General features: G+C 39.9%; 1 protein-coding gene across 1 annotated transcript in view; it reads left to right on the top strand.

The window, feature by feature from the left end:
* The window catches only part of ALMS1 (ALMS1 centrosome and basal body associated protein), a 96968-nt gene that overhangs the window by 6786 nt on the left and 63722 nt on the right, over positions 1-26460 (top strand). The window contains exons 2-8 of the mRNA XM_040993215.1: positions 144-345; positions 3688-3805; positions 6146-7122; positions 8011-8114; positions 9165-9324; positions 18618-23738; positions 24782-24915. Of these exons, the coding sequence (XP_040849149.1) occupies positions 144-345; positions 3688-3805; positions 6146-7122; positions 8011-8114; positions 9165-9324; positions 18618-23738; positions 24782-24915 (6816 nt within the window). The remainder of the gene's footprint in view (positions 1-143; positions 346-3687; positions 3806-6145; positions 7123-8010; positions 8115-9164; positions 9325-18617; positions 23739-24781; positions 24916-26460) is intronic.

The raw sequence follows: 26460 nt of genomic DNA, 5'->3' as shown, positions 1-26460 counted from the left end.
AAAAGAGCTTTACTTTTTCCAAACTTTGAAGAGAATGTTATTAAATAGGAAGCAGTTTGCCACGTACGTGGACATTTTCATCTAAATGTTAATGTAATTCGATTAATGACTTAGCATGTTTTCCTTTAAAATTATTGTTTTAGAGAAAAGAATCTTGGCATTGTCTTCCTCAAGAAACGGACTCTTCCCAAACCCTGGATTCATCCCAGACCAGGTTTAATGTGAGAGCAGAAGGGATCGAAGTGACAGACTTCTCTTCTCTCGAGGACAGTGTGTTGAGCCAATCAGAAAGCCAAGTAAAGGAGCCCAACAGAGATAGAGATCTGTTTTGTTCTCCGTTGCTAGGTAATGCCTCTTTAATACCTCACATTTTTCGGGACTGCAGGCCCTCCATGTCACTGAATCCTTTTTGAGCTGAGGAGGTGTAGAGAGTCATATGCAAAGGGGTTCACTTATTTCTGTTTTTTCATACAGGCCAGCTAGTCTTGTATTAAATATGCAATTGTGCCTTATTTTGTCATGCCCTGACTCTCACAGAAGACAGAAAGGTGATGTCTTCCTGTTGGTGGATGTGCTTCCATGAGCCTGGATTTTTGGTGGCATTCTTGGAAATAAAGCATAGATTGTTATTTGACTAGTCACAGAGCTTGTCACCAACAGACTTGAAACTTGAACCCAGATTATCCTAATTCTGAAGCCTATAATTTTATTTACCTCTTAAACAATTGTGTGCAAGTGCTAAGTACAGTAGATACTTTGCTGGACATTGAGAATGCATTTTGAAGAGTGCAGACATAAGAGTTGGCAGTTTTGATGAGAAGTGAGTAGACGAAAGCAGCATGAATGTTATGAGGAGTGGACACTGGGTGCAGCGAGTTCAGCTGCCGCCACGGCCTTGGGATGCCTAATCCCAGACTGGAGTGCCTGAAATTTAAGTCCTGGCTGCTCTGTGCTTCGGATTCTGTGTCCTGCCAATGCGCCTGGAGACAGCAGATGACGGCCCTAGTGTGTGGATTCCTGCGAGCCGTGTGGGAGATCTGTATGCAGCTGCCTTATCCCAGCTCTGATCTGGCACAAACATTTAGGGAGAAAACCAGTAGATGGAAGATCTTTCTGTTTGTCACTCTACCTTTTAAATAAATTAATAAGTCTTTTAAAAATGTGTTGAGTTATGGTAGGAGAGGAATGCAGGGTATGTGAGGGTCTGTATTGCTGCATTAAGCGAAGGGCAGATGTCACTATGATGAACTCTGTGAACTCGGGGATCGCAGTGATTTCAGAGATAACGGTGAGAAGATGAAGTCCTCACTTTGTACATATTTCTGTAGACATTTTGAAGTCAAACTATACTGCAGCTATTGGAAAAGCAATTCAGTTTTAGCCAATCATTACACATCAAGTTAATTTTGTTGGCTTTATAACAAAATTTCATTTATACTAATATATATTTCTTTTGTGGTTGTGTAAGTACTATAAGGAATAAAGAATTTATATTCAGTTTGTACATATTTAAGGTAATACATTAAGAATTATTGAAACTACCATTCAATAAATGTGTTTTTCTTCCATTAAAAGCAATTTTCACAGTTCTTGGTTAATAGGATTCTGTTACACATTTAAAAATTACTGATAACTGATATACTTTGTTTATTTGGGTTATTGATATTTCCCTATTAAAGCTAAAATTTAAAACATTTATAATTTCATTTTAAAATAACCACCCCATTGCATATTAGCATAAATCACTATTAAGATAATTCTACAAAACAAAAATATTTAGAATAGCCTTGTTTTACTTGAAAAAGAAGTCCACTTTTGTAATGTCTGGCTTACTAGAAGATAGCAAGAATCTCATACCTGCTTTGGCATTCAGTTGGTTGATAACGTTATATGATGTAGCTACTTGAAAATGTCAGTATACCCTTTGAGAGAATAAAAGTAAATAAGCAGGTAATACCTTAATTATTAGAATATGAATTTGAAATGAAGCACATAAGACTGGTTTAAGCCCCAGGAAGCCCTTGACCACACTTTGGTATGAGAGCTGTAGTCTTTTTTTTTTAAGATTTATTTCTTTTTATTGGAAAGGCAGATTTAGAGAGAAAGAGAGACAGAGAAAGATCTTCCATCCGATGATTCACTCCCCAAGTGGCTGCAATGGCTGGTTCTGTGCTGATCCAAAGCCAGGAGCTAGGAGCTTCTCCAGGGTCTCCCACGTGGGTGCAGGGTCCCAAGGCTTTAGGCCGTCCTCAACTGCTTTCCCAGGCCATAAGCAGGGAGCTGGATGGGAAGTGGAGCACCCCAGGACATGAACCGGTGCTCATATGGGATCCCAGCACTTGGAGGGGGAGGATTAGCCAGTTGAACTGTTGTATCATGCTGGAGAACTATAGTCTTTATCTTAAAATGGAAAGAAACATAATAGTTAAAGAGGATTTACTGAAAAGTTAAAATATATAGGTTCACATGTTGCTCTTCTTTATAAGCTATTTGAATGAGAACAGGGTAATATAGTTTTATAATTATATTCCTTCTCCCTTTAAGACAAGTGTAATTATCCTAGTTGCCACTGTGATTAAACACAGCAGTGTATGTTAAGTGTCTGAGCGGTAGCTGTTATTACACTGTTTTTCAAAATTTTGTTTGAGAAAGAAAACTTTCTTCCACCTTAAAAAATATACATGTACATTTATTTATTTATTTGAAAGGTGTAGTGATGGGGTGGGGATGGAGAGAAAGAAGGAAAGGGAAAGAGGGGTATTTTCTGTTGTTTCATTCCCTACTTTGCTGCTGTTAATAGCGAGGGCTGGTTCAGGCCAAAGCCAGGAGACAGAAACTCCATCTTGATCTCCTATGTGAGTGTCAGGGCCCAAGCACTTAGGTCCATCATCTGCTACAGTTCCTAGTTCATTGGTAGGGAGCCGGATTGGAAGCTGAGCACACAGGACTCAAGCCAGCACTCCAAAATGGGTTGCTGGCATTGCACATGGTGACTTAACCTGCTGTGTCATCATGCCACTTAAAAATGTTTTGTTTGTTTAAAAGGCTGAGTTACAGAGAAGAGAGGACAGAGAGAGTGATCTTCCATTGCTGGTTAATTCTCCAGACAGCTGCAACAGTCAGGGCTTTCCAGGTTGAAGTCAGGGAAGTAGAATACCATCTGGATCTCCCAGATAGCACGCTAGGGACCTAGGACTCCATACAGTCTTCCACGTGGGTAGCAAGGGCCCACGTGCCTGGCCCATCTGCTTTCCCAGGTGCATTAGTGAGGATTTGGATTAGAACCCGAGCAACTCCATCCCCAACCACTGCACCGCAGAACCGACCTTCCAGCTGCTCTTTGATTCCTCAGATGCTTACAATGTGTGGAGCTGAAGCTGAGAGCCAGGGATGCAAGCCAGGTCTCCTGTATCCAACTACTAAGCTATAATTTGGTGCCACCCAGTGTTTATGTACATTAGCAGGAAGCTTGAATTTAAGTGGTTACAGGGCTCAAAACCAGGCACTCTGGTATGGGGTATAGGTGTCCCACCCAGCATCTTTAACTACTAGGTTAAATGCCTGTCCTTTTATTATCCTAATGTTTGTGGAAACTTCCAGGTGGTAGCATGTGTAAAGTGCTTTAAAGTATTATATGAAGAAGCTAAGCAATCATTTTTCAACATTAACATTTTTGTACTCTTTCAGTCATACAAGATAGCTTTGCTTCTCCTGATTTGCCTTTGCTGACATGTATGACTCAAGATCAAGAGTTTGGGGCCGATTCCTTATTTCATCCAAGTGAACTAGAGTTTGCACCTCTAAGGTAAGGTGACGTATTTATGTGTATGTAACCTTTTTCTCCTTTTCTTGTTCTAAGTTGTTACTGCTGTTGATTTCGGACTAAGATGGGACTCCTGGGTGGTGGGAGGTACATGATATAGAGATGAGCCAGGTGACTAATTCACTTCATAAGTTTCCTTTGTAGTCTATATTCCAAGCACATTTTGGTGTAGAAGGCACCTTGTATTTTCCTTCTCATTACCCTCCTTTTATACTGCCCATTATTATTCCCCTCCTCATTGTTGTTCTGCAAAAAGGCATTCACTGACTTGCTTTGCGCTCTCATTTTGGTCAGCTGTTGTTGAGTGAGGCTTGTTAGTTCTTCCCTTATGAATTTGGGGAAGCAAGATTTTGCTAACAGATATATCCAAATTCATAGATATTTAAATTAATGTTTTTTAATCATAATGAATAAGTCTGGAGCTCTTTTTAATTTTTATTATTATTTTTAAAAAAGGTATTTATTTTGGGCCCGGTGCGGTGGCGCAAGTGGCTAAGGTCCTCACCTTACATGCCTGGGATCCCATATGGGAGCCGGTTCTATCTCGGCAGCCCAGCTTCCCTTCCAGCTCCCTGCCTGTGGCCCGGGAAAGCAGTCGAGGATGGCCCAAAGCCTTGGAACCCTGTACCCGCGTGGGAGACCCGGAAGAAGTTCCTGGCTTCGGACCGGCATAGCATCGGCCGTTGCGCTCACTTGGGGAGTGAATCATCGGACGGAAAATCTTCCTCTCTGTCTCTCCTCCTCTCTGTATATCCGCCTTTCCAATAAAAACATAATAAAAATAAATCTTTTTTTAAAAAAAGGTATTTATTTTATTGGAAAGTCAGATTTACAGAGAGAAGGAGAACCAGAAAAAGATCTTCTGCCCACTGGTTCACTCACCAAGTGGTCACAACAGCCAGAGCTGAGCCAATACAAAGCCAGGAGCCAAGAGCTTCTTCTGGGTCTCCCACGTGGGTGCAGAGTCCCAAGGCTTTGGGCCGTCCTCGACTGCTTTCCTAGGCCACAGGCAGAGAGCTGGAAGGGAAGTGGGGCCACTGGGATAAAAATGGACACGCATGTGGGATCCAGCTCATGTAAGGTGAAGGCTGTAGCCAATAGGCTACCATACTGGGCCCTGGAGTTCTTCAAAAGATATTTGTAGCTATTTAACAATAGAGTGTACTTTTTCTATCTTAAAACTACAGAAAGGCTACCTTTGGTTAAAAGCTGTAACCTCTGCCATTATGCTATGTATTGCTTTACATTAATTTATGAGAAATACTCTGTACGCATGTGTTTGTTAACTGATGATTAAGTCCTGTTGTTAACTGATGGAAGTTGATAATTTGGGTGTACTTTTAAAGTGCAAGAAGTGATAGTTGATAAACTAAACAGAGTAGTAATGCCCAGAAAGTCTATTTTGAATTTTTCATTTAGATGACCACTATGTTGGCAATATAAGAATCAGATTTTGTGTCTCTTGTTCCAGAAGTCAGATATCAAGGTCATAGGGTAATAGTTTACCTTCTGGTTTCAGAAAATTTTGTTTTATTCAGTTGTTAGCCACCTTAAAGGAATTTAAAGTTATATGCTTTTTGGTAAAATTTTTTATTTGGAAACTTTGCTTTATAACACGCTTTTCTATTAAGCTTGATTTAAGTGGCATTTTGTTATTCTTACATGGAATCTGAAATTAAAAGAAATGCCCGAATGTATTAGTTTTGTTAGTTTTACAGTGTGATCTTAAACTTTGTTTTGAATGTTGATCAAACAAGTTATTAGGAATTATATAACTTTTTTTCCCTGTAAAATAGTGTATACTCTGAAGTGAACTGTGTTGCTATGATGTTCAATAGGATAAGTATGCTAAATGTATTTTAGACTTAGGGTAATTTTTTAAAAAAGATTTATTTTATTTTTATTACAAAGTCAGATATACAGAGAGGAGGAGAGGCAGAGAGGAAGATCTTCCTTCCAATGATTCGCTCCCCAGGCGGCCACAGCGGCTGGAGCTGAGCCAGTCCGAAGCCAGGAGCCTCTTCCAGGTCTCCCACGCGGGTTGCAGGGTCCCAAGGCTTTGGGCCATCCTCGACTGCTTTCCCGGGCCACAGGCAGGGAGCTGGATGGGAAGCGGGGCTGTCGGGATTAGAACCAGTGCCCATATGGGATCCCGGCATGCAAGGTGAGGACTTTAACCACTGCGCCACTGTGCCGGGCCCGACTTAGGGTAATTTTTAAAAACAAGTTAATTTTGATGTCATTAGTTCTGTAATTTTATGTTAGCACTCATAAGTTAAGTGTTTTAATGTTTTATTTATCTAAACTTTTACAACTTTTCAGGGGACTTCCTGATAAGTCTGAAGATGCCGATTGGTTTTCCCGACCATCTGAAGTTAGTGAAGCTTTGTTCCAGGCTACCTCGGAAGTAGCTTCAGACTTAGTTAGCAGTTACCTTAGTATATCTCAGCATCCACTTGTAAGTACTCCTGCTGCGGGCTCTCAGCACTGCCTTCTACCTCTTGAACAAGGGAGTAAGGAACTGTGTATTTCATCTGATAATGTTTATGAGCAGAAAAGCCCCAAAGACTCTGGTAATTATGATGCTGCTTGTTTATATATGTCGTGGAAGGCACAGAACAATATACATCAGTCAGAAACTGATTTCACTGATAAAGATCAAGTTTCATTGTCAGGCTCATCTGAAATAAGTGATGAAAACACAGCTTCTAAAAGAAGTGACAGTTTGGATGCTTCTTGTTCCAATATGCAATACTGGAAGCCGGGGACTTTCCAGCAGGTGGAATCATGTCCATCAGATGAGAGCTGTGTGTCTTTTCCACGTGAAGTGACCCCTCCGCCTCCTAATAAAATGTCATATTCTTTCTTGCGATGTTTGTTGGAAGGAAGAAGAAAAGGAATTCCTTTGACTTCAAATAATCGTTACTTGGAGAGTGTTTGTTTAAGGTCCCCAGCTGAGAGCAGGATGAAGCAAAATATGGATTCTTTGAAGGATTATGAAAGAAACAAAGATCTACAGAAAGAATTATCTCAGCATCTTAAACAAGAGGAGACCAGCAATAATTTAGTATCTTCAGAGGTGCATCCAGGGCCTTCAGAAATACCATACACTGAGAAAATTGTAGTTCCTGGTAATTCTGTAAAAGTTTCAGAAGCACATATACTTTCCAGGGGACAAGATCTTTCTAAGATGGAGGCTTCTGGCAGTCTTCTTCAGACTGTTAAACCCAACTTGGATAAGACACCAGAACAACTGTCTTTTCAAGAGGAAAGAAACCAAAAGGCAACTCCTGTTTTTGGTGAGAAAAATGTTGATGCAACTGAAAATTTAGCCTTTGAGGTGGTTACTGCTTCTATTGAGTCTCAAAGAGGAGAGTCCAGTAAAGAAACCCCAAATGAAATCATTAAATCATTAACAGATGTCAGCCAGGAGAGAGAACCAGAAGCCTTTCCCCATTTAATTATAAAGATGATAACTCTTTCTTTGAGCTTAAGCAGCCATGCTATCAGTCTACTCCTGTGGTGCTTGAACCAGTGAAACCATTGTTGCATAAAAAAGATGGTGATGATAGCTTCTTACATTGGCATTCAAACTTAAAATCACCTCCTAGTGGTTTTCAGGAAATACTCAGTAAACCACTTTCGTTACCCTAGAGGTTAAGTCACCTGCTGCTTTAAAAAAAAAAAATCTTGCAAGCAGACTATTGGTCTTGGTGAAACACAGTAAGTTTTATTTCAGTATGAAATAAACAAGGAAATGTTTCTTCCCAAAAGGAAGATAAAGTCTGTTTTTGCTCATGACCTTGCAGAGAAGGTAGGATCTTCAAATCTTATTTATTTGATCAAAATATCAGTTTCACATTCTTTGGTGTTACAAGATTTAATGAAGCAAATCTGTGAAGAAGTTACAGACTCCTTATGCTGTAGTTTGAGTGAGAATGTAGACCTTAGTAACGTTGTTGAAGGTTTGTCAGCAACTATAGCAATCAGTCCTTCAGCAAACTTGGTAGCAAGTGATGCAAAGTCACAAGGTGCTTTATCACTGACCAAAGATGCAGCCTTAAACATGTTTGGCCTAGAGACATTGCTGAAGGCTGATATAGTCCGAGGTGGAAGTCCCCAGTATAAGGGAGCTGAGTCCAGTGTCAGAATACATACAACCATACAAAATGATTCCTATTTTGTAGAGGACCCGCAGGGGCAGGCTGAGTCTGATGGCATTACCATGGATGATGGTCCTGATCCAAGTGCTGTTGTTGCCAGTCAAAGAGTTGCTGAACTACAAAAAGAGGTGAGACACAGTAAAGCAGTGTTTGTGGGAAATATGCAGTTTTCTAGTATTATTGCAAGAAATGGTATTATTTGTTTTTATTTTACTTTTTGCTATTTCCCAGACATGTGAGCAATATGATGTGACTGGTGAGTACATTGAGCTAGTAACTTTAGGAAATTTGCTCAGTGACCTTTGTGACAGCTCCCAGCACTGGCAACCTACTTTACAACAACAGCCGTCTGAGGAGAAGTGTAATTTTCAAGAGCCTGTAAGTTTGTTTGTTTGCTTTTGATGTTTATGAATGAGTAAAGGAATATTTTAGTTCAAAATAGGTAATGGATGTTAAAAACTCATTGAAATCCTCCAATATCAACTTGTGACTTGTAACTTGGTCTTCACCTAATACTCAGGAGTATGTATGCTCCATTAATTTATTAAAAGTTGACATAAAGGAATTGTTTGCATTTGATAGATCATAAAATTTAGGGAGTTCTGTTATGCCAGGGAAAGGCTATCTGTGAGGAGCTCCTAGGTCCTTCACCTTGATACACTCTTAACTCTTTAATGTTGTACCAACAAGAGTCTTTGTGACTGTGATAAGACTGAATTCATTCATGGGACATTCAAATGATTGTACTTTTTACCCCCTCTAGTCTTCAGGAGAGAAATAGTCCCTGGAGTTTTCAGATATTTGTTAGAAGCTCCTGAAAGGTTGACTTCAGAGGTGTCTTGAAAATTACAAGAACCAGTTTTCTCCAGGAAGGATATTGAGGTGCCTAATGTCCAAAATAGTCAGTGTCCTCAGAGAACCAACTGTCCCCTTCCCAAGTGAGCAATATATGCATGTATTTATGCATTGCTTCTGTCTTCATGTTGATATCATATTATCATTTTGTGTGTTTGCACTAGACAATGGTAACTTCCCCATGTTTTCTGGTTCCATTGCGCATCTGCTTTTGTCATCTGCTTTTGTCTCTAAGCCAAACATTTTGCTAAAGGATTTTCTTTAACAGGTGAAGTCTGAAATTCAGGTCATCTTATTTTCTTTATTTCTTTTCTGTTTCATAGGGAGATAATTCTAATCTGGGCATGAATCAGTCTTTCTCATCTAAATTGCCTCCGATTGTTCCACATGAACCAACCAGAGAATCAGAATATCATTCTTCAAATCTCAGAATGTTGAGGGTGTCTCCTGATGCTGTGCCAAAGACTCCCAAATATTTACCAGGTATGTGGTAAAAGAAAAATGACTAGCTTATGAAAAATATTACCATGCCTTAGTAATACTTTATTTTTGAGCTCCTATAATTGAATTCTTTGGATCACATGTATTTATCAGTCTTTTTAGTCGCTATAGACCTCTGTTCCAGAAGCACCTTGCTACTTCAAATGTGACATCTAAAGAGCACAAATTAATTTCTTTACAGTTTTAGAGGCTAGAAAGTCTCAGATCGAGGTACAGGCAGATTCAAGGTAGTAAAGGTCTGTTCTTGATCTCGCTGGGTTCTTTTTATCATGGCCTTTATGATCTGATCTTTCCAAAGGTCCTGCCTCCAAATACCATCATCTTGGAGGTGAGACTTTGGCATATAAATGTTGGGGAAATAAATACACACAGCCTGTAGCAAATCAAACCAAATCTTTTATTAGCTAAACCATTTGACATTTTTTGTTGTTGTTGCTTTCTCCATGCTTAAAACAGTATGCTTAAAACAGAATTGCATGAATGAGTCTAATATTAGTTTCTATATTCTTTATGTGACTTAAAAAGGAATTGATTGATTGCCAGTACACAAAAAATGGATACAGGTAATTGATCTCTTATCAATTTCTTGAGCAGGATTATCTGCTGAGGGAAGTGAGGAGTGATGGGGGAAAGTTAAAGAGTTTAAGACTTGTAGAACACAGAATTTATGTTGAAATGAATGTGAGATGGAACTTACCAAGGACAAGTGAAAGATTTGCCAGCTAATTGTAAGAAGTAATTTGAGGTTGGAGACAATGTTTTTATAACACTATTCTGTGTAGAATTTCCAATTCTTTCCTTCTCTGGAATTTATAGGTGATTTATAGGGATTGAAGGGTTGAGGGATTTATTGAATAGGCTGGGTAGAAGGATATCAATGGAAAGGAATCAGTGAGGGAGGAGTTGATGAGCTGTTAATTTCAGCCTACATAAAGAAAGAAAAACCATTTTAGTTGTTGTTCTGAAAGGAAATAGAAAGCCAAGAGATTTACTTATGAAGTTGCCTTGATGACTGGGAATCAATTACAGAGAGCTAGACATGTTACCAGGTAATTTTGTTCAGATTGAGTTAATAGATTTAAGTGAAGTTCAAGTTCAGGGGAGATTAAATCCATGAAATAAGCAAGGATCTGGGTAGTAGAAGCTGAATAAAAGTCACTTGAGTGAATGAGCTATCGCTTTACTGGAAAAAGGTAGCCATTGGAAGCACAGCAGAGGTGGAGGTATGTTTTGAATGGCCAAAACAAGGAGAAAACAATAGTCATTTTACTGGGGGTATTTGAGGCAGAGTGTCAGAGCACAACAGATATGTGATGCAGCGTAAAGCACAGAGGCACACCATAGGCTTCTAAGAAAGGGACTAAGCACATAACATCTACAGTCTCTTGATATCCAAACCAAGAAGAATTTTGCTTGGTGGGGAAAGGATATACAGGCAGCTCCAGGAAGTCCTATTCACATCACAGACACCTTAGGAATTTAGTGGTGGAGAGTCCAAAGATCCTTTCAGGTACCAGTTTTGCGAAGACACTGGGTTAGCACACTACTGCATGACTCTGGAAAAAGAACCCAGACCATGCTTCACCTTCAATGTATGCAGGTTCTTTCTTGCATGGTGTCATTTGAGTTGCTGTTGAGTTGAGGTCCTGTGAAGCAGCAAGGCAGTCTATCCTGAGCCTCACAGTCCTCAGATGCCCGAGGAAACAGATAAATGGCCCTTGGGAGCATCCTAGTATCCTTACAAGAGTTTACCACTTTCTGGGGGGTGGTCCTTCTTTACCTTACAGTAATTTCAAGAAGCAGTAAATCAGCCAGTTCTTAAAAGCTTGACTCACTGGGGCCCTGAGAAGCAGGTGCTTGATCCGACTCACCCACCTTTGGTCGTGGGAAGCAGCTGAGCAGATCTCCCTGAGGTCAGTCTCTGGAGGACCCATACAATCTCGCATATAACCCGTGGGTTCTGACAGCCTCTCTTACTGGTACCTTCTGTTTCCCTCAGACTCTTAACATGTGTACCAATTCACTACTAGGCCCTCTACCATGCCTATTTGAAATCAGTCAATCAGTTTTGGACAGATGCTGGGTTCCCACAGAACTCTCTCACAGGACCTGCAGAAACAGATTGTTCTCCCACACTTGCATCCAGAACCTGGTATACCTAAAGAAACTGCATCCTTGCTGATGATTTAGTTCTACAGCTCCTATAGACTATGCCACTAAGATACATGCGGACATGGCCAGTGTTTTGACTAGCATTGTAGAATCTACATGGGATATTATACAGTGCCTACATGGAACCAAAATCAGCGAAACAGCCTATCCAATCACTACCCTTGGGAGACTGCCAACAGAAAGTTACCTTACAAAATTGCTAGGAACACCAGTTTAACCAATTGCACAATACCACATAAGAAATAGAAAAGCTGGTTAATGTAATGCTTGCAAAGGAAAATAACAGCTCTAACTCCAGACCCCAAAGAAAGAAAATTAAGAAAGTAAAATAATCAGTTTATTATGCTTAGTGAGATTTCAAGAAAATGCATGCAGATATTTCAGCAAAATAAAAAAGGTGTTTGGTTCATGTTATGAATGTGAAATTCAGTAAAAAGATATCGTAATAAAAACAATGAGTAATCTTGGAGCTAAAGAATTCAATAAATGGAATTATAAATTCAGTTGAAAGCCTGAGCAGAATTGAATAATTAAAAGAAGGTAATTTCTGAGGTTGAAGATAGATCTTTTGAAATAGCTCAGTTTGATTTTTAAAAAGAAAAAACAATAAAGGAAACAAGTAAAACTTAAAAAAAATTTAAAAGAGCGATTGGGATTGAGGGATTGGGATGCCATTGGATTAAAATGTTTGCAATACGGGTATTCCAGAAGGACAAGAAGAGGGGAAAGGGATAGAAGAAACCTACTCAATGAAATAATTGCTGAGATTTTTGCAGATTTTACATAAGATACTGACATTCAGGTCCAGGAAACTCAAAACCCTAATGAATTTGGCCAGGAAAGATCATCTTCAAAGCTTAGTCAAACTGCTAAAAGTACCCGAACAAGAATTCTAAAGGCAGCAACAGAAAAAGATTAAGGTGTCAGGATCCGTTGGACTAGATGTGGACCTCTTGGCAGAAACCTTATAGGCCCAGAGAGAATGGGATGATAGATGTTCATATACTATTGGCAGGGTTTAGCTGTTAATGGAAAAGAGTATGAGGGGTCAAAAGGCAGAAATAGAAGCACCAAATGACCCAACAATGACATTATTGAAGTGTTTATCTAAAGGAAATTAAATGTGGAGGAGACATTTGATTTTGCATGTTTATTTTTAGTACTATTCATTATATCCCAGATAGGGAATCAATAGGAGAACGAAAGAAAGATACTTGGATCTGCTGGTTCACTTTCCACATGCTTACAACAATCAAGAATGGGACCAGCCAAAGTCAGTAGCCTGAAATTCAATTCAGGCCACCCACATGGGTGGCAAGAACTTAATTATTTGTGTCCTCACTATTGCCTCCCAAGGTCTTCAATTGTAGGAAACTGGATTCAAGAGCCGGCAGTCATAACCTAGGCATTCTGATATGGGATGCAGACATCTAAGCCAGCATCCCAACTGCCGGGTAAAAATTGTCACCATGAGTGTTTTCTGTTTAATGTAGGATCTGAGATTTTGGGAGATCCTATAAATCAGACCTTGAAATTTTCAAAACATGAGTAGAAGTAACTGGAAGTTGCCAGAGGAAAATGATGGAGGATGTTAGAGTATGTAACCCAAGCTTCAGTAAAGGAGCTCTCAGCTGTGTGCTTGTTTGTTTGAGGAGGATGGAAAGTAGTGATGTGGAAATGATTGTGAGAAATACTTAAATTTCACATTCCATCCATTCATTTCCAGGGTCTGTGATCCATGGGAGAAAGCGACAAAGGCAGTAGTATCTTAATATTTTAAAAGTGGATTTTTTTAAAATGAGAGTTTTGAGAAAAGCTGTTCATTAAGTGGTATCATGATTTCAAAATGCACAGAGGAAAGGTGCAATAAATAGTGGGTAGAATTAAGGTGAGAAAATGCAAGGCAGTGATAGAATGATGGGAGAGGATGCTGGTAGTATTTACTGTTTGTCTAATCACATATTTCAGAAACGATCAGAGTTGAAATGATTGTCTCAATGTCTGAATTTTATCAGAAGTGTTTTTGTTAATCTGAATAAGTCAGGATTCTCTGGAGAGACAGAACCAGTAGTTTAGATAGCTATGGATATATGGATGGAGGGGGGATTTATTTTTATTGGCTTATTTGGTTGTGGAAGTAAGGAAGTCTTGTTAGGTCATCTGTCTGCTGGAAAACCCAGGAAGCCTATGACTGAGTCCAGGCTAGCGGCTTGAGGGACCAGGGAAGTGAGTGGTAGCTCGGTCTAGGTTCAGATACTTTAGAACCTGGCTGCCTGCTTTTCCAAGTGTTGAGTCTGAAGGCCAGACAACCTGGAGTTTTAATACTCATGGGTAGGAGAAGAATATCGAGACAGGAGAAAGCACAAGAACAAATAAATACGCCTTTCTAGGTCTTTCTATCCAAGTTTCAGCCGATTGGGTGGATTCACATATCTTCCTTACTTAGTCCAGTTTCTTCGATTAACACAGTCACGTACAAACATAGAAATAATGTTTTACCAGCTGTTTGGGTATCTCATAATTCAGACAAGTTGATACCTAATTTCACCATCACAGACACTGATTTATCTGTCTGAAAATGTGTTCTTGTGACTGTCCTCTTGTGAATTACAGCATGGCATGGCAAAGGCTTTTCATGTTTTAATCCACCCACCTTCCCTAAATTAACACTTTTAGAAATTGTCCTAAAATCTATAGATACTCTTTTCTCTTGTCTTATTTTTCATTCTTTTTTCTTTTAGCTTTTTCAGTTTGGCAAACTTTTATTTGCCCATCTTAAAACGCACTGATAATTTCCTTGTTTATGTCCAGATTGCTAATCAGTCCATCAAAGGCATCCTTACTCTAGTACTTTTTTTTTTTTTTTTTTTGGTTTATGTCACTTCTTTTTGATTCTTTGTCTTACAGTTTCCATATGTCTGCTTGCATTACCCATCTGTTCTGTCCTGTTATACCATGTCCTGTTTTAGAGCCATAGGTATCGTAATCATAGTTAATTGATCATTTCAGAATCTCTGCCATATCTTGAGTCTGCCTCTGTTGCTTGATGTTTTCATGTAACTGAAAGAATGGTCTTTGTCATTGGTGCCAGTTCGGAGGAGTGGAAGAAAATGACAGTTTAAATCTACCAGTGGAAGGATCATAGCTGACTTCATGGTCTCAGGAGCAGTCCTGCTCAGTGAGAACAGCTTGGAGTTTTTAAGGAATGCACAGAGGTGGCTGGGCTGCTGAGTCACCTGCCATGATAGCAGGCTGTCTTGGATATCAGTGCAGCTTCTTTGAGAAAGTTGTTGGCTTGAGTTACCATGAGGAAGGAATTGCAGGATGCTCTGTAAAGCTAAGCAGCTACAAAAGCATTCTTTGACTGAAATCTAAGAGTAAGATATTGTATTTAAAGCCCATCCTGCCTAGAGTCTGTGGTCACTGTGCCATGAGTTTTTTGCTCCCCTTTACATTGTTATAATGACTTTAAACCTCTGGTCATGCTGTCTGGAGAGGGCCATACTTGGCTGATTCAACAGGCTTTCTCGAGGCCAATTTCTGGAATTCACAGACGAGCGTTGTTTGTCTGAAGAGGCAGTTTCGTTAGTCGTGGCCTCAGTAGTCCTCAGAATACGAAAAAGAAAAATCTGTTTGGTCTAATTATATTCATACTACTTACAACTTTTAAGATGCCTTGTAATTTTTTATCCAATCCTGGAGCAGAAAGTAAATAAACCTTTAGCATGTGATTTTCACTGCCTCAGAATTAAACTTTTTACTATTTACAATTGCTATAAAATTTTGTGTGGTCTCTTGTTTTTGTTTTTGTTTTTGTTTTTTTGCTTTCCCCAAGACTATATTTTTGTGCTTTTCTAATTTCTGTTTATTTCCATTTTAGATTTTATTTATCCTTACTTTCATTTATTTTGGATATTGTTTGTGTCTTATTTTCTTCTTCTGTTGGGTATTTAGACATTTGATTTGAAATCTTTCTTTTTAATGTAGGCCTTCTTTATAAATTTATCTAATTTCAGACTTCTTCAGCATGTCTGTTTTAGTTTGCCGTATTTTTGTTTTAATTCATCTGAAAGCATTTTCTAGTTTCAATCTTGATTTTTTCTTTGTTGACTCTGGTTATTTAGGGATGTGTTATGTAATTTCCACATACTGTATTTTCTTCTGGTATTAGTTTTTTATCTGATTTAGTTTTTGGTAGAAAATATACGGTATGATTTCAGTTCTTTTAAATTTATTGAGACTATTTGTATGCAGTTTATACTGTAGAATGTCGTTTGTGCTTGAGCAGGCTGTGTTCTGCTGTTGTTAAGTGGTGTGTTCTATAGATGTCTCTTTGTTCTATTGGGTTTCTGGGGTCAAGTCTTCTGTATCCTTGTTGATCTTCTGCCTAGTTGCTTTCTCCACTTTCTAAAGTAGAGTATTGAAATCTTTATGATTATCTTTTCCCTTTCTCTTTGATTTGTTTTATGTTTTGTAAAACAGTGCCGTGAGGGCCATGTTATTTGTAATTTTTGTATATTTCAGATAAATTGGCCTTTTTATTATAATTATTCTTTCTAGTAGCATTTTTTCTCGTTTTTCTAGAGTGCTTTTGTCTAAATACACTCCAGCTCTTATAATTCCCATTTAGATGGTATATCTTATTTCATCCTGTCACTTAGCACCTACTAGAATATTTTTAATTCAGAACTACATCTCCTGTAAGCAGCATATAGTCTATCTTACGTTTAAAATTTTTAATTTAGCCTGACAGCCTTCCTTTTCTGATGTGATTGTTTAGCCTGTTCACACTTAACACTGTGAGCTGTATGATTGGATTTAGAGTTTCCTGATTGCCTTTGTTTTCCACATGTCTCCTATTTTTGTTTTTCACTTTTACTTTACTGCTTTTTATTGCACTGTGTGAATATATTTTAGTGTGCCACCTTAATTTCTTTGGGGTTTTCCTTGCTAGTTAATTTACAATGAAGGTTAATATGAGAGATTAATCTAGAATTTATAATATATATACTAACTTTTAGAATGTGCTTCCAATTTATACTTGTTCAATGCTGGTGAGATCCAGAAACTTCACTTCTCTGTTACTCTATGTCTCCTCTTTCTTGATGCTATTAATGTTTAGATATTATGTCTATGTATGTTATAAGGCCCCAAGTACATTGTTATATTGTTAAAATTATTGGTATAATATTTTACATTTTAATGAAGGCAAAGGATGTAGAACATGTATTTATTTAGAGTTTGTTTTCTTAATTTTATTCTTGTAGATTTGTTACTATTTTTTATCATTTCTGAATTCTATTTCAGCTTTGTTCCCTATTCATCTCCTTTTGTTTATTGTGTAGCATATTAAATTTCTATAATATTGCATACTTATTATTTTATGTATTTCAAAGTTGCCTTTAAAATCAGTTAACAGAATGCAACAGAAAAAAATACACACCTTTGATGTGGTTATTGGCATTGTGTTAAGATTACAAGTATCTTTTTTTAAGATTTATTTCTTTTTATTGAAAAGGCAGGGCCCGGTGGCGTGGCCTAGCAGTGGTTAAAGTCCTCACCTTGAACGCACTGGGATCCCATATGGGCGCTGGTTCTAATCCCAGCAGCTCCACTTCCCATCCAGCTCCCTGCTTTTGGCCTGGGAAAGCAATCGAGGACGGCGCAGTACCTTGGGACGCTGCACCCGTGTGGGATACCTGGAAGAAGTTCCTGGATCCTGACTTCGGTTCAGCATAGCATTGGCCATTGCACTCACTTGGGGAGTGAATCATTGGAGGGAAGATCTTCCTCTCTGTCTCTCCTCCTCTCTGTATATCTGACTTTCCAATAAATAAATAAATCTTAAAAAAAAAAAAAAAGAAAAGTCAGATATATATGGAGAGGAGGAGAGGCAGAAATATTTTCTGTCCGATGATTCACTCCCCAAGTGACTATAGTGGCTGGTGCTGCGCTGATCCAAAGCCAGGAGCCAGGAGCTCTTCCGGGTCTCCCATGTGGGTGCAGGGTCCCAAGGCTTTGGGCCATCCTAGACTGCTTTCCCAGGCCACAGGCAGGGAGCTGGATAGGAAGTAGGGTTGCCAGATTTAAAACCAGCACCCATATGGGATCCCAGCACATTCAAGGAGAGGACTTTAGCCGCTAGGCTACTGTGCCAGGCCTGAATTGCTGTGTTTTAATTGCAGATATAGAAAACTTCTGTTCATTCAGGAAGCTATTCTGGATTGTGCTGCTTAGACTTTCATATTCTTCCTAACCCTTCTTAACAATATTTCTATAGTTAGGTCTTAACAAAACTGTCAGTAGTTCCCATGCCATATAGATTTAAGTTCAAAACTATCAGTGTAATCCTGGGGATCTCTTGCAGTTTCATGTACTCAAAATAGCTATATATTATACAGTTTACATTTATTGAGAAAGTCAGTTAAACTTATTCATGTGTAACATTCATCTGGGTCATGTAGTATTGCTCCTGTGGGATTAGGGGACAAGGAGAACCTTTGGAAATAAGCTGGTGATCCTTTGCCATGTAATGAATTTTAAAAGCTTTTGTGGTTGCCAGTATACATGATATAATGATATAATGATTATAATGATTATCCTGTACGTAGGATGAAATAAAATCTTAGGTTGAAGTGAATTTTCCCATGCCACTGATAATTCTTTGCAAACCCAAGGTTTAAAATGATGGGCAGGATTTGGCCTAATGCTTAATATACTAGTTAGGAGTCTTAGTGCTGTGGCTTGAATTCTGGCTCTGCTCCTCATTCTGCCTACTTATTAATGTATAGCCCAGGAGGTAAGGGTGACATATTAAATAGTTGGGTCCTTGCCATCTACATGGGAGACCTGGATTAAATTTCTGGCTTTTGCTTCAGTACAGCCTAGTAATGGCCCTTGGTGGGTATTTGAGGAGTGAACTAGTAGATGGAGGCTTACGATGCAGCTCTATCTGTCTGATTATCTATTTGCCTCTCAAATAAATAAATAAATAAATAAAAAACCAAAATTGGGATTCATATATCCTATAAACAGGCAGGCTGTTATTTTGCCTTTATTTTGCTTTGAAAAGAAAATACATTAACACATCTCTTTTACTTTAGGAGACACTTCTAAAGGAGGTTTAGCTGAAATCACTCCATCCAACTTGAAATCTGTCCTTACTGCCACTCCTGGAGAGTCAGACACTGGATCTCATTTATCATCATCTGCCAACGACTTGCCTCAGTTGGTTGTACATTCTCGAGAGAATACTATTGGTCAACATGCTGATCTTCTTAACCAGAAGGAACTGACAGCTAGTCATCTAACTGAAGAACCTCTGAAAGGTTCAGGTGTTCCTGGCCCAGCTGACCAGAAGACTGGAACACCAACCGTACCTGCTCCATTCTATTCACAGAGGGAGAAGCCTGGGACGTTATATCAGCAGACTTTACCAGATCGCCCTGTAACTGAGGAGTCTCAGAAGGTCTCAGCTGTTCCTACACCAGCTGACCAGACAACTGGGAAAGGAGTAATACAACCTAGTTCTTACTCATACAGGGAGAAGCCCAATACTTTCTATCAACAGACTGTTCCAGACAGTCATCTACCTGAAGAGGGTCTGAAAGTTTCTGCTGCCTCCAGACCTGCTGACCAGAAGACTAGTATACCAACTGGAACCTTTCCTTCCTACAGACAGAGAGAGGAACCTGTTGTTTTCTACCAACAGGAATTGCCTGACAGTAATTTAACTGAGGAGGCTCTGAAAGTTTCAGCTGCTGATAGACCAGTTGACCAGAAGACTGGTACACCAACTGTAACCTCTACTTCCTACTCACATGGAGAGAAGCCTCATATTTTACACCAACAGGCCTTGCCAGAAAGCCGTATACCTGATCAGCCTTTAAAATTCTCAGCTGCTCCTGGACGTGCTGACCAAAAGACTGGAACAACGACAGTACCATCTGCTTCCTTCTCACAGAGAGAAAAGCCTGGTATTTTCTACCAGCAAGAGTTACCGGACAGTCATCGAATCGAAGAAGCCCGCAAATTTTCAGCTGCTCTTGGACCTCCTGTCCAGAATACTGGGACAACAGCAGTACTATCTACGCACTTAAAGAGAGAAAGGCCTAGTGTTTTCTACCAGCAAGAGTTTCCAGACAGTCATCAAATCAAAGAAGCCCGCAAATTTTCAGCTACACTTGGACCTGCTGACCACAAGACTGGGATAATAATAGTACCATCTACTTACTCAAAGAGAGAAAAGCCTAGTATTTTCTATCAACAAGAGTTGCCAGACAGTCAGCAAATTGAAGAAGCCCGGAAGTTCTCAGCTGCTTACGAACTAGTTGACCTGCAGACAGGGATACCAACTGTAAGCTCTGCTTCCCACTCACCTAAGGAGAAGCCCAGTGCTATCTACCAGCAGACATTCCCAGACAGTCCTAAGACCGAAGAGCCTCTGAAAGTTTCCATTGTTCCCAGGCCAAGTGATCAGAAGACTGGATTGCCAGCTGAATTGTCTAGTTCCTACTTTTTAAGAAAGCAGCCCATTGTTTTCTCTCAACAGAGCCTACGTGATAGTCATCTACCTGAAGAAGGTCTGAAAGTTTCTGTTTTTAGAGCAGCGGAGCAGAAGGCTGAAACAGTAGCAGCATCCTCCGGTGCCTACTCTGCCTACTCGCAGAGAGACAAACCTGGTGTTTTCTACCATCAGGAGCTGTCAGACAGTCATCTGGCTAAAGAGGCTCGGAACGTTTCAGTTGATACCAGAGCAGCTGATCAAAAGACTGGAACACTAACAGGACCTTCAGGTTCTTACTCCCATAGAGAGAGGCCCAGTATAGTTTACCAGCAGGACTTGCTAGATAGTCATCCAACTAGAAAGCCTCTGAAGGTTTCAATTGTCCCTGAATTTGCTGACCAGAATACTGGGATACCAACAGTACCTTCTAGTTTGTATTCACAGAGACAGCCTGTTATTTTCTACCAGCCAACCCCACCAGGTAGTGGTGCACCTCAGGAGTCTCTGACAGTTTCAACTCTTTCTGGAGCAGCCGACCAGAAGTTTGGGATACCAAGTGTAACTTCTACTTCCTACTCACAAAGAGAAAAGCCCAGTGTTTTCTATCATCAGAAGCTGCCAGACAGTCCTCTAACTGAAGAGTCTTTGAAAGCTTTAGCTGCTCCTAGGCAAGCTGAGCAGAGGATAGGAACAGCCGCAGAGTCCTCTGCTTTCCACTCACAAAGAGAGAAACCTGATATTTTCTACCAACAGTCTTTGCCAGGTAGCCTTATAACTGGAGAGTCTTTGAAAAGTTTATTTGCTCCTGGATTAACTGGCCAGAAGACTAGGACAGCATCAGTACCTTCAAGTTCCTACTCCCTTGGAGAGAAGTCTGTTGTTTTCTATCCACACCCTGATGGTCTCGCACCTGAAGAGGTTCTGAATGCTTCAACTGCTCCTGGCTTAGTTGACCAGAGGACTGGAAAAACAGCCATAATCTCTCCTTCCCACTCACATACTGGAGAGAGTGGTGTTTTTTTCCAGCAGAGCTTATCAGATAGTCATATATTTGAAGAGGCTGTGAAAGTTTCTGCTGCTGCTGCTGGGCCAGCTGACCAGAAGGCACGGACATCCACAGTATCTTCGGCTTCCCAGTCACTTGGAGAGAAGTCCATTATTTTCTATCAGCAGTCCTTACCAGATAGTCGTCTGACTGAAGAGGTTCTGAAAGGTTTAGTTGTTTTGGGCTCAATTGAGCAAAAGACTGACGTACCAACAGTACCTTCAAGTTCCCACTCTCCTGGAGAAAAGGCCATTATTTTCCGCCATCCTCTGCCTAAAGAAAACTTGAACATATTAGCTATTCCCACAGACCAAAAAACTGGGACACCAATAGCATCCCCTGATCACTACTCACTTGGAGAGAAGCCTGTTATTTTCTACCAACAAACACTGTCAGACAGTCAACTCACTGACGAAAGTCTGAAAGTTTCCGATGTCTCTGGACCAGTTGGCCAGAATACTGGGACTCCTAAGGTAGCTTCTTTCTACTCTCAGAGAGAGAAACCTACTATCTCTTACCAACAGGATTTGCCAGTTAGTTATCCAACTGAAAAGTCTCTAAAAGTTTCAGGTGTTCCAGGACCAACTGACCCCACGAGTGGTAAACCTAGTGTTTCTTACCAGCAAGAGTTGCCAGACCTTACTGAATCAGCTTTGAAAGTTTTAGGGGTTTCAGAGTCTACTGACCATAAGATTGGAATAGCATCCTCCACCCCTTATTCAAATGAAGAGAAGTCCATTGTTTCTTACCAGCAGAAATTGCCAGATCTTACTGAAGTAGCTTTGAAATCAATAGAGGTTCCTGGACCTGCTGATCAGAAGATAGAAATAGTGTCCTCTGGTTCATACACGCGAAAAGAGAAATCAAGTATTGTTCATCATCAGGAGTTGCTAGGTGTAACTGAAGAAGCTGCAGATGCTTTTGTTCTTCTGGAAGTAGGTGACCAGAAGACTGGAATATCAACAACACCTCCTGTTCCCCACTCTGAAAGACAGAAGCCTGCTGATTTTTATGGCAGTCAACTATCTGAAGAGGTTTTGAATGCCCCAGCTATTCCCGGATTAGCTGATCAGGAGAGGACATCCATAGTACCATCTAGTTCTCATCCACAGAAAGAGAAATTCAAGATATCAATTGTGAGTGTAGTGGATGATCAAAAAACTGAATTACCAGCACCTACCCATCGTTCCTACTCACAAGGACAGAAACCTAAGGTTTCAATTTTAACAGGACCAGATGACCAGAAGGTTCCGTTACTGACAGTTTTTCGTAGTTCTTATTCTCAAAGAGTGAAACCTAGCATTTTGTTTCAACAGCAATTGCCAGATAAAGAGAAAAGTGAAGATACTCTAAAAATTTCAACTGTTCCAGAACCAACTGATGTAAATACTGAAGTAATAATACCTCTCTCTAGTTCCTGTTTACAGGGAGAGAAACCCAATACCTTCTACCCTCAAGAATTGCCAGACGTACATCAAGTTGAAGATGCACTAAAGGTTTCAACAGTTCTTGGATCAGCTGACCAGAAAGCAGTGTTGCCAACAATTCCTCCTTGTTCCTTTTCACAGAGAGAAAAACTGAGTATTTGTCCAAAGGATTTGCCAGATAGACATCTAACTGAAAATGCTCTGAAGGCCTCAAGTGGTCTTGGTAAAGCTGATCACGTAACTGGGTTACCAGCAGTTTGCCCTGGTACTTACTCATACGGTGAGAAGCATGTTGTTTCAGAACATGTCCAAAGGCTAATCGATAACTTGCCTTCTTCTGACTGCAGTGTTATTTCAAACGGTATGCCTTTAAATTCTCTGGCTGATGATCGGGTTGTAATAAATAAGCCAGAATGTTCAGATTTGGGGGATGTTGGCTCTGAGGAAATCCGGGATACAGGCAGTAGTTCTAAAACTCTCAAAGAGATTCAGACGCTGTTAATGGAGGCCGAAAATATAGCGTTGAAACGATGCAATTTGTCTGCTCCCCTTGTTCCTTTTAGAGATGTTAGTGATGTTTCAGATATCCGGTCTAAGAAGGTAGTTTGCTTCAAAGAACCTTCCATAACTGATGTGTCTGATGGCGAGTTGCTCCCGAGACAGCCATTCAGAGAGGAAAGCCCAAGCAACAGATGCATACTGAAGGATATTGGCACACAGACAAGTTTCAAATGCCAGAGAGGTGTTGAAAATTGGGAATTTATTAGTTCAAATGCAGTTAGAAGTCCACTGCAGGAAGCAGAATGTGAAGCCAGAGTGGCTTTAGATGAAACTCTTAGGCGATATGAAGCAGCCAAATCAGTAATGAGGCGTGAACCTGAAGGGTATAGTGGAACTATGGGGCAAAAAATCATTATTCCTGTGATGACTATTATAAAAAGTGACTCAAGTAGTGATGCAAGTGATGGAAATACTTCGTGCTCATGGGAAAGTAATTTACCTGAGTCTTTGGAATCAGTTTCTGATGTTCTTCTAAACTTCTTTCCATATGCTTCAGCTAAGACAAGCATATCAGATAGCAGAGAGGAAGAGGGTATGTCAGAGAGTGACGATTGTGGTGGTAGTATAGACTCGCTGGCTACCCATGTGAAAAACCTCCTGCAGTGTGAGTCATCACTGAATCATGCCAAACAGATACTCAGGAACGCGGAAGAGGAGGAGTGTCGGGTCCGAGCGCGAGCACGAGGTAAGACATCATGGATTGTCCTAAAGGTAGGTTCCTGCTTAGAAATATTGTCATTTAACTGCTTGTTTGGAGTTCTACATTTGTTTTCCAGTAGGACTGCAAGAATAATTGTATTTCCCACCAGCAGTCCAGTGGAGCCCATTTTAGTCAATAATGTGGCAAGAGTTACAGTGTATATTGTGCTAGCCTGAATTTAGTATTTCAGGTGAAGTAGATTTTTATGTCTGATAAAGAATAGGGAGTTAGCATGGATTTTCGGGCTCCTAAAGCTTTGTTCGTCCTCCGAAAATAAAAAATCCTCCTATTTGATCTGTTCTACATTTTTTTAAGATTTTATTTTTATTGGAAAGGCAGATTTACAGAGATGTAGAAAAATCTTCTGTCTGCTGGCCCACTCCCCAAGTAACTGCAAACCCAGAGCTGTGTTGATCTGAAGCCGGGAGCTTCTTCCATATCTCCTATGTGGGTACAGGATCCCAAGGCTTTGGACCATCCTCTGCTGCTTTCCTAGGCCATAAGTAGAGCGCTGGAAGGGAGGTGGAACAGCTGGGATGTGAACTGCCACCTATATTGGAATGCAAAGGATTAGCCAGTAAGGCAGTGTACTAGCCCTGATGTTAATCTCTTATGCATTTCATATATGCTTTGATTTTACCAGCAGCTCTCTAGTGCATTTATTATTATTTTTAATTATCACATCTCATGAAAGTGGCAGTAACTATAGCAGGAGCTGAAGAGGGAGAGAAATGGATGCTCCTGATTAGAAGGAAGATTGGATAAAATTATTGAAAATTATTTCAAGTCAGGGAGGTGGGAGTTGAGGGGGGAATCCCAGCCTATACAAAATGTACCACATAATTCAAAATTCAAAATAAAAATATTTTTTTAAAAAAAACTAAAATGATTTTCCTGTCATGCAATTGCATGCACACACAAGCATTGTGCTCGGAATTAAATTGGTGGCCATCTGTGCTCTTAAAATAATTGAGAAATTATCAGTGTTGTATTTGATTATCTCAAATGTTCCCATACTTTCTCTTCAGCCTGGAATCTGAAGCTTAACTTAGCACACGAGTGTGGATACTCTATTTCAGAATTAAATGAAGATGACAGGAGGAAAGTTGAAGAGATCAAGGCAGAGTTGTTTGGTCATGGGAGAACAACTGACTTGTCCAAGGTATAAAGAAATCAAGCAATTAAAAGGAAAAATACATAAAAATGACTGATGGACTTTGAATATCTTCTTCAGGTCCTGATGTTATCCTAGCTAAGATCACTGACAATCTTTTGCTAAAATATTAGGAGTCTTAATTCTTCTAAAATTAAGGTTTAAGAATTAGATTGTAGAAATTTTGACTAGTTTCAAAGTCATCTATTGGGAAAATTTATCCTCTTAGAAACTGAAGATTTGATACACACATAAAAGTAAATAACTAAATTTAGCCATGTGTTCTCATAAGAGTAATATCGTGGTAGGCAGTCTATTTACAGGAAATATTCTCTGGTCCAGAATGAACTTTGCTTTTAAAAATATTTTCCTCCTGTGATGAATTGTTTTATGCATAGGAAAGAGTTCATATGAAACATTTATATAAAGGAAAAAGAGAAGCAGAGTAATTTGTGCATAGCAACTTTTCACCTTAAGAAACAGCATTACCAAATGTCATTGAAATTCTTTGTGTCCCCCTCCTCATTCGTATCTTTTTTACTTCTTACCTTGACAGAGACCCCTGCTTAGCTCCAACTTCAGTAAGGTTCACCACCCTTAATCCTTCGTACAGTTTGATAATTGAGTGATAACTGACTTTTAAAAAAACTTTTTATTTATTTTTATTGGAAAGTCAGATTTCCAGAGAGAAGGAGAGACAGAGAGAAAGATTTTGCGTAGACTGGTTTATTCCCCAAATGGCTGTAATGGAGCTGAAATGAAGCCAGGAACCAGGAGCCTCCTCCGGGTCTCCCATGTGGGTGCAGGGTCCCAAGGCTTTGGGTCCCCCTGCATTGCTTTCCCACACCACAAGCAGGCAGCTGGAAGGGAAGTAGAGCAGCCAGGATACGAACCAGCACTCATATGGGATCCCAAGCACATGGAAGTGAAGACTTTGGCCACTAGACTATCGTGCTGAGCACTGCCTGACTTTTTGCTTTGTGCATTGCAAAATGAACTGTTTTCTTCCAAAGATTTATTTTTCTTATAAGTCAGAATTATAGAGGGGGAGAGAGATCTTCCACCTGCTGGAAGATCTCCTCAATGGCTCACTCCTCAAATGGCTACCACCACAGCCAAAGCTGATCTTTTTCCAGGTCTCCTTCATGGGTACAGGAGCCCAAGGACTTGGGCCATCCTTTGCTGCTTTCCTAAACTGTAAAGGTGGAACTGGACCAGAACTGGAACAGTTGGGACATGAGCTGGTGCCCAAGTGAAATACTGGAGTCACAGGCAGAGGATTAATTTGCTATGCTACTGTGCAGACCCCATTTTTCTTTCACAATCCAGAGTGAATGAAGTCTGTTCCTTGAAGTTGTCCAGTAATGCAAGCTGGCTGAGCAACTCAGCTGTCCTCATGTTTGACTTTTAAGGTTGCAGCAGCATCACCATTTACAGCTAGTGAGAGTAATGGTGATGGTGGTAGTAGTGGGGAGATCAATAACTGGATTTTAAGGTCAAGAATCATAGTTGCATGTAACTCTTGCTTATACCACAAAGTAAATTTAGTAATAT

This window comes from Ochotona curzoniae, unplaced genomic scaffold, assembly GCF_017591425.1.
Source record: "Ochotona curzoniae isolate NIBS_2020 unplaced genomic scaffold, NIBS_Ocur_1.0 contig_883, whole genome shotgun sequence".
NCBI lineage: Eukaryota > Metazoa > Chordata > Mammalia > Lagomorpha > Ochotonidae > Ochotona > Ochotona curzoniae.
This window is presented reverse-complemented; position numbering and strand designations above follow the sequence as displayed.